The sequence below is a fragment of the Bos javanicus genome, chromosome 7 (genome assembly GCF_032452875.1).
Source record: "Bos javanicus breed banteng chromosome 7, ARS-OSU_banteng_1.0, whole genome shotgun sequence".
Classification (NCBI taxonomy): domain Eukaryota; kingdom Metazoa; phylum Chordata; class Mammalia; order Artiodactyla; family Bovidae; genus Bos; species Bos javanicus.
In genome coordinates, this window is record NC_083874.1 from 86,496,004 (window position 1) to 86,510,213 (window position 14,210).

Consider the following 14,210-nt stretch of genomic DNA (forward strand, 5'->3'; position numbering starts at 1 on the left):
CTGCTTTTTAATATACTATCTAGGTTGGTCATAACTTTTCTTCCAAGGAGTAAGCATCTTTTAATTTCATGGCTGCAGTCACCATCTGCAGTGATTTTGGAGTCCCACCCCCCCCCCAAAATAACTCATGTTAACAATCATATATTGAATTTTACATTGTAATTATGTTACCATTTCATAAGTGCATATCTGATCCTGTCAACCAGAATTTTATTCATTGTAATAGATATAGTTCATTGAACTCCTACTTTGTTCCGTTATCTCAAATCCTCATAAAAACCTCCTGAAGGTGGGTGTAGAAGCTGTCATCACCTCACCCAATCTGCCTTGTCACTTACTTCTAGTGCATGGCCATGGAATCTCCCTGGTGACTCTCTTTAGAAGTTTTGCTTTCTCTCCCCTGTGAACATGGGACATGTAAGAAGTGCAGTGAGTTAAAGAATCTAGGAGCAGCCTTCACCAAAGGTGGAAGGGAGTTGCAGACGTAAGTACCCTCAGCTCCTCACTCCTCATGGAGGATAACTCTGAGGTGAGTTTAAGATAGTTTCTCACAGTTCCCCCCCAGGATCAAGCCCCTCTCCCTTGCCCACAGTGATTCCCTATCTGATGACACACCCTTTATTTGCTTCCTTCCCTTCCCTGTCTCACTTCCCTCTGTCATGGAGCCTCTTGGGATCACCTCCCAAATAACTTATAATTCAATTCTAGTCTTAGAGTCTGATTCTGGGGGAAGCTAACTTAGCAACAGATATTGCTATCCACACATGTAACAGATGACAAAACTGAGATTCAGAGAGGTTAAGTAACTTGACCAAAGTTCTAGAGTTAACAGAGGCAGAGGAAGGATTTAAATACAGTCTTTCTGTCCCAGCAACTCAGGTTTGGAGCTGATTTACTGTCTGTATTATCATACTGTAATGCTCTGTGAACACTCGACAAAGAATCTAGTCAAGTGACTGTAAAAACCCCATAAAGATTTCAAGTCAGTTTAGCTTTTCTTTCCCTAATATCATTTATCACAATGTTAAATGCTACATTTATTTATGTGGCTAGATGATTAAATGTTTACCTCTCTCTCTAAATTGTATGATCTATGAGAGCAAAGACCGTACCTATTTTGGCTTACTGTTGTTTCCCTCAGTTCAGTTCAGTTTAGTCGCTCAGTCGTGTCCAACTCTTTGTGACCCCATGAATTGCAGCACGCCAGGCCTCCCTGTTCATCACCAATTCCTGGAGTTAACTCAAACTCACGTCCATCAAGTCAGTGATGCCATCCAGCCATCTCATCCTCTGTCGTCCCCTTCTCCTCCTGCCCCAAATCCCTCCCAGCATCAGAGTCTTTTCCAATGAGTCAACTCTTCACATGAAGTGGCCAAAGTACTGGAGTTTCAGCATCATTCCTTCCAAAGAACACCCAGGACTGATCTCCTTTAGAATGGCATGGTCAAATCTCCTTGCAGTCCAAGGGACTCTCAAGAGTCTTCTCCAACACCACAGTTCAAAAGCATCAATTCTTCGGCACTCAGCTTTCTTCACAGTCCAACTCTCACATCCATACATGACCACTGGAAAAACCATAGCCTTGACTAGAAGGACCTTTGTTGGCAAAGTAATGTCTCTGCTTTTGAATATGCTGTCTAGGTTGGTCATAACTTTCCTTCCAAGGAGTAAGCATCTTTTAATTTCATGGCTGTAGTCACCAACTCCAGTGATTTTGGAGCCCCAGAAAGTAAAGTCTGACACTGTTTCAACTGGCACTTAATAAATATTTTAAGTGGAAGAAAAGATGTAATAGAAGCCACAAGTAAGTAAGCAGGAATCACGAGATAGAGAGTTGGGGAGAGAGGGGTGGTTGGGGGTGTTTGGTACTGGGGTCACAGTCAAGATGAGTGATTGTGTTGAGTAGAGAAATAGAATGAAGTCGTGACAGGGTTCTTGAGTCATGGGAATGGTGTCACCACTAAAGGAGATAATAACATGGTCCCCATTCTTCAGACATAACCACAAGCATGCCTGCTAGTTCCCAAGAGCTGCTTGTGGATTCTGAACAATAAAAAATATTACAGTTCCCTATGAGACTAGACATTTTACTGGGGGAGAGTTTTCTTATTTTCCCTTATTCTCCAGGAATCCATATAATAAACCTCATCACTTAAGGCAAGTCAACCACACCTTTGGAACTCAAATGCTTACAGATTCGTTAACTGAAGACAGTAATATTGTCATACTTTTTCAGAATTGTGAAAGAGTGCACGTGAAGTCACTTTGACAATTTAACATTTTTCTACGAATACAAGGCATGAATTTGGACCACTTTTAATAAAGCAAAACATATTATCACATTATTTCTTCACAAATGCCATTGTAATACTCATGATAACTCTCCATGAATTTTTCCCACTTGGTTGTGAATAAGGAGCCCAGTAGTCTACAGTCCATGGGATCAGAGAGAGTCAGACACGACTGAGCGACTAACACTTTCACTTGTTGTTGTTCGGTGGCTCAGTCATGTCTGACTCTTTGCAACCCCATGGACTGCAGCACCGCAGGCTTCCCTGTCCTTCACTATCTCCTGGAGTTTGCTCAAACTCATGTCCATTGAATTGGTAATGCCACTCAACCATTTCATCCTCTGTTGTCCCCTTCTCTCCCTGCCCTCAATCTTTCCCAGCATCAGGGTCTTTTTCAATGAGAGAGCTTTCACATCAGGTGGCCAAAATAATGGAGCTTCAGCTTCAGCATCAGTCCTTCCGATGATTATTCAGGGTTGATTTCCTTTAGGATTGACAAGTTTGATCTCCTTGTGTCCAAGGGACTCTCAAGAGTCTTCTCCAGCACCACGGTTCAAAAGCATCAATTCTTCAGCGCTCAGTCTTCTTTATGGTCCAACACTCACATTCATACATGACTACTGGAAAAACCATAGCTTTGACTGTATGCACCTTTGTCAACAAAGTGATGTCTTTGCTTTTTAATAAGCTGTCTAGGTTTGTCATAGCTTTTCTTCCAAGGAGCAAATGTCTTTGAATTTCATGGCTGCAATCACCATCTGCAGTGATTTGGAGCCCAAGAAAATAAAGTCTGTCACTGTGTTCATTTTTTCCCCATCTATTTGCCATGAAGTGATGGGACCAGATAGCATGATCTTCTCTTTTTGAATGTTGAGTTTAAGCCAGCTTTTCACTCTCCTGTTACACCCTCATGAAGAGACTCTTTGGTTCCTCTTCACTTTCTGCCATTAGGATGGTATTATCTGCATATCTGAGGTTATTGATATTTCTCCCGGCAATCTTGATTCCAGCTTGTGCTTCATCCAACCCAGCTTAACACATGATGCACCCTGCATACAAGTTAAATAAGCAGGGTGACAATATACAGCCTTGACGTACTCCTTTCTCAATTTGGAACCAGTGTATTGTTCCATGTCCAGTTCTATCTGTTGATTCTTGACCTGCATATAGGTTTCTCAGGAGACAGGTAAGGTGGTCTGGTATTCCCATCTCTTGAAGAATTTTCCATACTTTGTTGTGATCCACACAGTCAAAGGCTTTAGTGTAGTCAATGAAGCAGAAGTAGATGTTTTTCCGGAATTTTCTTTTTCTATAATCCAATGGATGTTGGATCTCTGGTTCCTCTGCCTTTTCTAAATCCAGCTTGTACATCTGGAATTTCTTGGTTCATGTACTATTGAAGCCAACTTGAAGGATTTTACTAACATATGAAATGAGTGTTATTGTGCAGTGGTTTGAGCATTCTTTGGCATTGCCCTTCTTTCGGATTTGAATGAAAAACTGATGTTTTCCAGTCCTGTGGCCACTGCTGAGTTTTCCAAATTTGCTGGCATATTGAGTGCAGCACTTTCACAGCATCATCTTTTAGGACTTGAAATAGCTCAGCTGGAATTCCATCACCTCCACTAGCTTTGTTTGTCATAGTGCTTCCTAAGGCCCACTTCACTTCACACTCCAGAATGTCTGGCTCTAGGTGAGTGATCACACCATAGTGGCTATCCAGGTCATTAAGACTTTTTTTTTGTATAGTTCTTCTGTGTATTGTTGCCACTGTCTTCTTAATATCTTCTGCTTCTGTTAGGTCCATACCATTTCTGTCCTTTAATTGTGCCCATCTTTGCATGGAATGTTCCCTTGGATCTCTAATTTCCTTTTAGAGATCTCTAGTCTTTCCCATTCTATTGTTTTCCTCTATTTCTTTGCATTTTTCACCCAGGAAGGCTTTCTTACCTCTCCTTGCTATTCTTTCAAACTCTGCATTCAGATGAGTATATCTTTCCTTTTCTTCTTTGCCTTTCATTTCTCTTCTTTTCTCAGCTGTTACTAAGGTCTCCTCAGACAGCCGTTTTGCCTTCTTGCATTTCTTTTCTTTGGGAATGGTTTTGATCACCACCTCCTGTACAATGTTACAAACCTCTGTCCGTATTCTTCTGGCACTCTATCACGTCTAATTCCTTGAATCTATTTGTAACTTCCAGAGTATAATCATAAGGGATTTGATTTAGGTTACACTTTCACTTATACTAATCTATTTTATGTCCAGCGCATAATCACTTCTGCTTCTATTCTATCATTTAGCTGAAAATTCATGTTAAAAAAAAATGACAGAAAATATATTTGGAATCAAGCAATAAATGGTTTCAAAAAGAAAATCACTCGCTCTGGCCAGAAATGCTCCACTGATAATACACATGACTGGGAAACGATGAGTTCTCATCCCAGTCACACCATGATTAACACTGATTAAGCTTCTTAGCCATTTGTGCTAAACAGCCTTAGTTAGGTCATAGGATAGGATAAATTACATATAATGTGGTTCAAGTGTAACAAATAACATCCCTATATTTAACAGAAATACATTCTTCATCACAGGGGTTCTCAAACCCTGCTGTAGTAGAACTGCCAGTGTCAAACCCCTACCCTCTTGGCATCCACCTATTCTACGCAAGCAGAGGCCTGTCACTGCTAATGCTAGTTACCCTCTGCCTAAGGGCTTTCTCTGGCCTGGGGAGATGCTCAGGCTGTACATCGGGCAGTTTGGAGGTGTTAGCAAGGAGATGTTTTCAGAAGCTGCCCTCAGCCAAGGGTAAGCGGGAGATGAAGAATAAAAACCACAGTTTCTGTGTCCCTCAGGTGTGCCTCCTCCCGGGGGCTCTGTGCGATCGGCCAGACCTCCGTGGTAGAATTGAGCCCCAGTTGCTTTTAGCAGTAACCAGCTCATTAACACATTCTGTATTAATTTCCTTCCCTTCTCTACTCTCCTATTGAAATTTCCCAGGATGTCCTCCCAAATAAACACTTTAACACTCAAGTCCTAGTTTCAGTGTCTGCTTCTGGGGAAACCCAAATTAGGATACCTGGTCTATAAACCAATGCCAATTTTTAAAAATCCATGGAAAAATGGAAAAGAAGGACATAATACATACCCTGCACATTTCATGAAGCTAAATTTATGTGAGTCAAAAGACTTTTTTCCCCTGATATTGATTCTTCTTTTTTTCCCCTCTGTCCCTTCCTTCCTCTCTCCCTGTCCCCTAGTCCCTGATCTCCCTTTTTACTATTTCTGACCTGAAATGTCTTTTCATGAAACAGAGTTGTAGAAAATTGTTGTTAATAGTAACAAAATATTCCCCACTTCACAAAATTCATAATTCAGTAGTTTTTGTTGATGTAGATTCTGTAAAATCTAGAAAACTAGAAGTTACTGCTGCTATATATACTATATGTTACATATCATTGTTATTTTCACAATTAGATAAAGAAAAAAGAGAAAGTTAAAAAGTTTAAGATAAGTGAAATTGAGTTCTTCAAAAACATGTATTAAGAAAAATAGTTAGAAATATCTTAGAAAGATAGTTTTAGTTAGGTTAAGTTTCATCACCCACAACTTCTTCTGATGTACTTAAAACTCTCACCTTATTTTATCTATAATTATCTCAAGGTGCTATTTAACCCTTTCATTGTATAGTTATTTTAAAGCCTATTAAAGGGGCTTATGTATTTGATGTACTAACTAAATTTAGAGAGGATTGGGTTAATGGGAGCTCCTCCAGTAAATCCAAGAAAGCAACCAGAATTAAGAGACTTTGCAGAATTCCAAGGTGAAGAGGCCAAAGGTTAGTTGGATTCCAGGACTCGGTTTCAGGTGGTATTTAAACTGTTTCAGGTGTTTCAGGTAGTATGTAAATTGTTGCCACAGAGGCAAAGAATAGGAGTTAATTATGAGGAAAATGTGAACTGGAGTCTCACACAACCCTGAGTCCCCCATTTCCCTTGCCCTAAAACCATTCCGCTTCCTTTTGTCTTTTACTTCTAGCATAGTGCATTATCAGGTAAAGGAACCCAGGTGCGGAAAGGAAACACAGAGGAATCTAGTAGATAAAGAAAAACAAACTAGAAATGATGGAGAAAAATTTCTGATGTAGAATAATGAAAGACCAAAAGATAAAAAACAAACACATTTTTCTACTCTTTCAAGAGAAGGGATATTTATTCTCAATCCAATTGATCTAAGCACCTTTAACCATGAAAAGTGAAAGTGAAAGTCGTTCAATCCTGTCTGACTCTTTGCGACCCCACGAACTATAAAGTCCATGGAATTCTCCCGGCCAGAATACTAGAGTGGTTAGCCTATCCCTTCTTCAGGGGATCTTCCCAACCCAGGAATTGAACTGGGGTCTCCTGCATTGCAGGTGGATTCTTTACCAGCTGAGCTGCCAGGGAAGCTCCACCTTTAACCATATATAAGCTTAAATGTTTTAAGAGGGCTCTAATAATTTTCTTTAAAGTTTTACAGCTTCAGTTCTTTAATTTCTCCATGGTGTTTATAATTTTCTTCAAGCTTATTTAATTATACCACATACTGTAGTTTCTGAAGAGCTATTTACTTTTTCATCAAAATAATTTCCATTAACCTATATCTCCTCAATGTTATTTGCTCAAAACATCTTCTTAGTAAGGAAATTTATGCTCTTGAAAATTTTAAGATGAGGTCAACAAATGCACTAAGGATATTAGAGGTTAGGAGTAAAATTTTGGGGTCAATGAAACCTTTAGACATTATTTACAGAAACCTGGAAGCCTATTTGTTTAGCTGAATGTGTACGAGGGCATGAAACACAATTATGCTCTTTATCACTTCTTGCATAGTATTCCCCTCAGAAATGTTCTCTAAAATTGTATTACTGAGTCAGTTATCTTTTCACATATTGAAGTACCAAATCTGTAATATATTTTAGAGTGTATTATATTCATATTCGAGTTACCAGTAAAATCAGAATGAGTCATTCATTTTTTAGACAATTAAGTGTTCAGATTCTTTTTACCCATATATCTTTGCCCGGCATTTCTGATTATTTGTTGTTGTTGCTCAGTTGCTAAGTCATGTATGACCCTGGGAACCCATAACTGCAACATGCCAGGCTTTCCTGTCCTTCACCATCTCCTGGAGCTTGCTCAAACTCATGTCCATTGAGTCAGTGATGCCATCCAGCCATCTCATCCTCTGTCACCCTCTTCTCCTCTTGCCCTCAAATCTTTCTGAACATCAGGGTATTTTCCAATGAGTTTGCGCTTCGCATTAAATGGCCATGGTATCAGAGCTTGTTTCAGCATCAGTCCTTCCAATGAATATTCAGGGTTGATTTTCTTTAGGATTGACTGGTTGGATCTCCTTGCTGTCTAAGGGACTCTCAAGTCTTCTCCAGCCACAGTTCAAAAGCATCAATTCTTCAGTGCTCAGCCTTCTTTATGGTCCAACTCGCACATCCATACATGACTACTGAAAAGCCATAGCTTTGACTATACAGACTTTTGTCAGCAAAGTGATATCTGTGTTGCTTAATACTTTGTCTAGATTTGTCATAGCTTTTCTTCCAAGGAGCAAGAGTCTTTGAATTTCATGGCTGCAGTCACCATTTCCAGTGATTTTGGAACTCAAGAAAATCTGTTACTGTTTCCATTTTTCCCCCATCTATTTTCCATCTATTATTTATTCTTCATTAAATGCTGTTTAATTCTATATCCGGAGTAACTTTTATCAAATCACAGATATCAAAGATTGTTTTACTAAGAGTAAAAGCTATTTGGAATTTTCCTCTCTTTTTTTGTATATTGTTCGGTTTTTCAGTGCCTCCCTGTTTAATATTATCTGTGAATTTAATTAGCAGACTGTTTACTTCCCTTTGTTAACTAATGTTACATAACACCACACCTAACATCAGTCCCTGCAGAAACCCTGTAATGCCTCTCTTCAAATAAATATTTCATTAAAAAAAATGTTCTTCAGTTTTTGACTTAAGAAACTTCAAGGAGTCCATTATCTATGTCAGGAAATTCAGGGACTTGGAAGAAAAGGAAAGGGAAACACAGAGGTAGAAATTGAGGGAGAAATTAGCAGAAAAAAATTAGACTGTAGATACTATAAATGAAAGACGGAGAGGTCAAGGTGAATAGAAAAATAAAAAAGGCAATAGAAAAAAATAAAGAAGGCAAAACATTTAGCCTTTTTTGGAAAAAAATAATTCACTGAAGACAGAAGACTGATTTAAGGGAGTACACAAAGAATAATAAAGATCAAGGCCTAGATCCATCCAATAAACAGAATCTGTAAAACATTTGAAAATATCTCATCAGAAATGTGTGGTAATCTCTTTAGATGGAAAAGACAACAGTACTCTGACTGAATATAATCTAAGACAGTGGTATTAGGTTGATATATACAGAGTAGATCTCTCACACTGGTTGAGCAACTGATATCTAAAGATGTGAGCTGATCTAATTTAGTATTTTTTAAAAGAATCGAGACCTGTTCAAAGCAATTGACAAAGATGCCTAGCATTAGGTTAGGCAGTAGGTTAGACTACAAGTTGTGTCTGCAGTGTAGGAACTACAAAATAGTACACGTGGGTATGTAATTGGTGTTGGACTGCATTAAATATTGACCTTTAGATGCTAAAGAATTTCCAGAAAAGGGAATAGATGTAATTCTGCAAATTAGTGAGTCTGACCTGGAATCTCAGGCAGAATAACTATGCTGTGTGTTAACCCAGAGCTGGTGATTACCCGCCAGTCCAGCGTCTTATGTTCAGAGGTGTTGCATACCATTCTGAACGACAATGGTGTTGCATACCTTTTTCTTGTTTAGCATACTATATTGGTTCTTAAATGTAAACGTGCAAATTTGGAGAATTCATTAAAACAAGAGTACTGCATTTTTCTGATTCAAGAGGGTCTGTGGTAGGGGTCTAAGAATTTGCATGTCTAACAAGTTCCTGGGATATTGTTGGTCTGAGATTATTATTGTGATTAGTCAGTCCTTCACTCTCCCTACTGCATTAAGAGGCAAGAATGAAGGAGTCCTTAGGACTACTACTAATTACATTGTCATTGATTTGGCAACCAGGGTTATGGAAATATACATTTCTAAAGGAAAACATTTTGTGTGCACCTTGCCACCTCCTTTAGTCGTCTTTTCCTTTTTCCCTTGGCCTCTGGTTACATGAGGCTTCCCTGGTGGGTCAGACAGTAGAGCGTCTGCCTGCAATGTGAGAGACCCAGGTTCAATCCCTGGGTTGGGAAGATCCCCTGGAGAAGGAAATGGCAACCCAGTACTCTTACCTAGAACATTCCATGGACTGAGAAGCCTGGTAGGCTACAGTCCATGGGGTCGAAAAGAGTTGGACACGACTGAGCAACTTCGCTTTCTTGTTACACAGCCCCTTCCCATCCTCAATGTGCTTCTTGTGGGTTTGACTATTATCCTTAGTAGAGAACATATTAATCTCAAAGATCAATATTTAATGGTATTTAATGTGAAATTCCTCCTGCTACTGCTACTGCTAAGTCACTTCAGTCGTGTCCGACTCTGTGTGACCCCTGAGACGGCAGCCCACCAGGCTCGCCTGTCCCTGGGATTCTCCAGGCAAGAACACTGGAGTGGGTTGCCATTTCCTTCTCCAACGCAGTTAAGTGAAAAGTGAAAGTGAAGTCGCTCAGTTGTGTCTGACTCTGAGCGACTCATGGACTGCAGCCTACCAGGCTCCTCCGTCCATGGGATTTTCCTAGGAGAATGTAAAATAAACGCAATATATATGAATCCAAAAGGTCTAATCACAGATACTGGAATTAAAAAAAAAAAGGAAATTATTCCTCCACCTACCTTTATACATTTGTTGTTGAGTCGCTCAGATATGTCCCACTCTTTTGCGACCCCATGGACTATACCCGGTCAGGTTCTTCTGTTTATGTGATGTCCACGTGTTCTTCCCTCCTCCCAGACAAGAACCCTGTAATAGGTTGCAATTTTCTTCTCCGGTTCTCCGCATCTTCCCCAACCACCGATCGAGCCTCCGTCTCTGTCATTGCAAGCGGATTCTTTACAACTGAGCTACCAGGGGAGCACACTTTTATACATATTCCACTATAAAAAACAAAATCCATTGTATTTGGATATGTAAAGGGTGAAATTTCAGTTTATTATTTTTGAGGATACATAATTGTAGCTGACACGTTGGCTCCTTCTTGACATTTGCTGGTTGAAACTGCTCTGTACATTCATACGTGTACCGTGGAGTGTGCCTTGATGTGTTTTGTGCAAAAAAAGTGCATTGATTAGCGTTGTCTGGGGACCTCTCCTCTCCACACCTTATTATACACAACAGACTTGCAGTGGCAAAGGTAGTGTATGTGGGTGTGAAAGAAAGGGAAAAGAAAGAAAAAAAGAATACAGGGAGAGTCGGAGAAGACAACAAAACGCGTACAGTGACAGAAATCCGACTCACAACCACTGCTTCTACTAAAATTCTTAGCCCTCCCCATATGTCTCCCCAGTTATCCATTTCGTTTTCAGTCTTCAGTTCAGTTGCTCAAGTCGTGTCCGATTCTTTGCGACTCCATGAACTGCAGCACGCCAGGCCTCCCTGTCCATCACCAACTCCTGGAGTTCACCGAAACTCATGTCCACCGAGCCGGTGATGCCATCCAGCCATCTCATCCTCTGTCGTCCCCTTCTCCTCCTGCCCCCAATCCCTCCCAGCATCAGGGTCTTTTCCAATGAGTCAACTCTTCGCATGAGTCTTAGAATCTATTTTAAAATTTTTTATTATTATTTTTTAGCTTGAAATAGTCATATAGTCATTTATATAATGAAAAGAGAACGGAAACACTAACAGGACTCTCTCGGACCTCCAGGCAGGTATCCCTCCAACCGCCAACCCCCGCAGGCCTCGGCCGTCGGGTTTCTGCGCCGCCGGCCACAGCGTCCGCTCTACAGGTCAGGAAGCGAGGAACTGGCTTTGCCGCATCTTCCTTTCTCTTTCCCTCTCTCTTCCCTCTTCAATAACCCCTCCTCGTCGCTCACAGGTTTGTACCGCGCTGAGCGGCCGCGTGCTGGGGACCCACTCTTCCCCTCCGCCGCCTAACCCGCCTCTCAGACAAAGCCCAGTCAGGCAGGCGCGCGCCACCGGCCACACCGACCGGCGAGGCGGCTCTGCCGCCACGCGCTTCCCCACCGGCTCGGGACGGCGAGCTCGGCCGCGCCTCCACGCGCTCCCCTCGGCTCGGGACGGCGAGCGCGGCCGCACACCGCGTGTCCCCGCCGCTTCCTTTCCTCCAGATTCTTCCTTTCCCTCCTCCAGGCCCAGCGCGCCACCCCCCACCCCAACCCGCCGCCTCCGCGCTGGGAGTGCGCCTGCGCAGAAGCTGCCCTCTCGCCCCTCCTTCCCCTCCCTTCCTTCCCTCCGCCCCTCCTCCCGTGCCCCGCCTTCCTTTCTCTCGTCGATGTCACTTTAGCGCTCCAGGTTGGGAGCCTTTAGGTTGATTTCCCCGCTACCCCGCCCCCCTTCCTCTTTTTCTCCCCACCCCTCCCGCCTCAGCCCGGTGGAGGATGAGGCGGCCGCAGTGGCCCCAGCCCCTGCAGCGGCACCGGCGGTGGTTGCGGTGGGGGTGGCCGGAACTGGGGTGGTGAAGAAGCGGTGGCGGCGGCGGCGGCTGAGGGAGCAGCAGCCGCCTCAAGCCGCTTTCCCCCCCACCTCGCTTCCCTTCCTCTTTAGTGCAGCCAGGAAGTTTTTCGCTTCTGTGCATGTGTGTGTGTGTGTGAGTGCGCGCGAGTGTGGGTGTGGAAGGTGAAGGTTTGGGCGGCGTTTGTGCAGGCGTTGGGGTTTTTTGCCCACTTCTCTTCCCGTAACCCGGGGAGCTCCCGATCCTGGGCTGTGGCCCGGAGAGGGGGCGCGGCGGCGGCGGGCTTTCTCCTTTTGTTGTTGTTTCCTCCGCCCGGGGAGCTGAAGAGGGGACGCGCCTGGGTGGGGCGGCTCGGAGCCCGGGCCTGGTGGCCCCTGGGGGCTCCCGGGCGGGCAGGGTAGGGCCGCGTAGAGCGGGCTTCAACATGATGGCGGCCGAGGCCGGCGGTGAGGAGGGCGGCCCGGTCACCGCCGGGGCAGCGGGAGGCGGCGCGGCCGCGGCCTCGGGTGCCTACCCGGCGGTGTGTCGGGTGAAGATCCCCGCGGCCCTGCCCGTGGCCGCCGCCGCCCCCTTTCCTGGGCTGGCGGAGGCCGGCGTGGCCGCGACTCTAGGTGGCGGAGCCGCTCTGGGGTCAGGCTTCCTGGGACCCGGGTCTGTGGCGGGGACCCCGGGGGGAGTCGGACTGTCAGCCGGAGGCGCTGCCGCCGGCGTGGCTGGTGTCGCCGCCGCCGCCGCCGGAGCCGGCGGGGAGATGGCTTTCGCCAAGGGGACCACTTCGTTGCCTACTGAGACCTTCGGGGCCGGCGGCGGATTCCCTCCTCTGCCGCCGCCTCCTCCTCAGTTGCCCACTTTGGGCGCTGGCCTGGGAACAGTGGACGAAGGTGACTCTCTGGATGGACCAGAATACGAGGAGGAAGAGGTGGCCATCCCGCTGACCGCTCCTCCGACTAACCAGTAAGTCAAGACCGGCGTTTTGGGGGAAGCTGACTCCTCGGAAAGAAAAAGGAAAAACAGGTCTAGTTCTTTTCAGCTGTGACTCGTAGTGCTTTCAGCTGTGACTCGTAGTGCTTTCCGCTGTGACTGGTTCAGAAAAAGTTTTGAAGCTCAAGGTTCCGTGCGTACGGATTTAATTTGATCACTCATCTTCCCTACAGGCACACTCCCTGGCGTCTTGGTGTATTTATTGCTCCTCTGGGAAGATGTAAAGTTTTCAAGATGGGAAGCATGGGAAAATGTGTATCCAGGGACAACCGGATATGGTTCTGTCCCTTGCAGATTGAGGTGGCGTCCTGGGATTCAGCTGAGCTTGCAGCTACCGAGGCAGTCGTAGTCTGTATTAACCTGGTTGCATTCCCTGTTGAAGCTAGACGATTAGTGAGAAGCTTTGAATATTTGAGTGAGTATCGTGCTAGTATTGTTTGAAACATGCCTTAGTCGGATTGCTTTGTTTTTGTTACACTGCAATTCCTGGCTTCTGGCTGTTGAAAGCATTGCGATGCAGAAAAGTCTTTGGATTGCTTTTGAGAACGTGGGTCAGCGAGAAAGGAAAGTTCTGTTAATTACTGGTGTGGTTAAGGGCCTGTACTCCAACAATATTTAACATGTGCAGTAGAATTCCCATTTACTAATATGCTACTATAATTCTTCTGTAAGTTGAAACTTTGTAAGTACAGTATTGAAACGAACTATAATTAATATTGTGCTTCCCTTCAACACCTTTTGTTGGTGGCAAATACAGTATTCTATTTGAAAATTAATTTTGACAATCTTCTGCAGAATATACAGGACAAATGACTTTTATATATATAGTACCTTCCCCCTTGTTCTCTTCGTAAGTGAACTTAGGTTTGGATCCTTAGAGGAACATGTTGATGGGCAGTAGGCAAAACTTGTTTTATAGATCCCTCATATCTGTCTTAATTGTCCTTTAGAATTTTGACAACTTTGGTGAAGTATCAGAGGAAGAAAGATTTGATTCCTGTGTTGACAATCACTCTAAGACAGTTGAAGGTGTTTTTCGTGTCTGTGTGTGTTTTTTTCTTTTCTTTTTTTGGATAAGCTTCTTTAGAAGATTTAGAAAGGACTTAACAAATTAAGACATTTTTGACTTAAGGCTACATACATCTTTTGATGGAAAAGTAAAGTTAATCTTACGTCAGCCATGGAACGGGAGTTTTATTCCTTTTATATTGTTCATCATGAGTTCAATTTTTTGTCTAATTTAATTTCAGCTTATCATTT

At 43.5% G+C, this 14,210-nt stretch overlaps 1 protein-coding gene across 2 annotated transcripts in view; it reads left to right on the top strand.

Annotated features, from left to right (window-relative positions):
• Positions 1–11,756: 11,756 nt before the first annotated feature.
• RASA1 (RAS p21 protein activator 1) overlaps positions 11,757–14,210 on the top strand; it is a 114,217-nt gene continuing 111,763 nt past the window's right edge. For both annotated transcript variants that reach the window (XM_061424347.1, XM_061424345.1), the window contains exon 1: positions 11,757–12,923. In XM_061424347.1, coding sequence (XP_061280331.1) covers positions 12,394–12,923 — 530 coding nt within the window. In that variant the 5' untranslated portion in view covers positions 11,757–12,393. The remainder of the gene's footprint in view (positions 12,924–14,210) is intronic.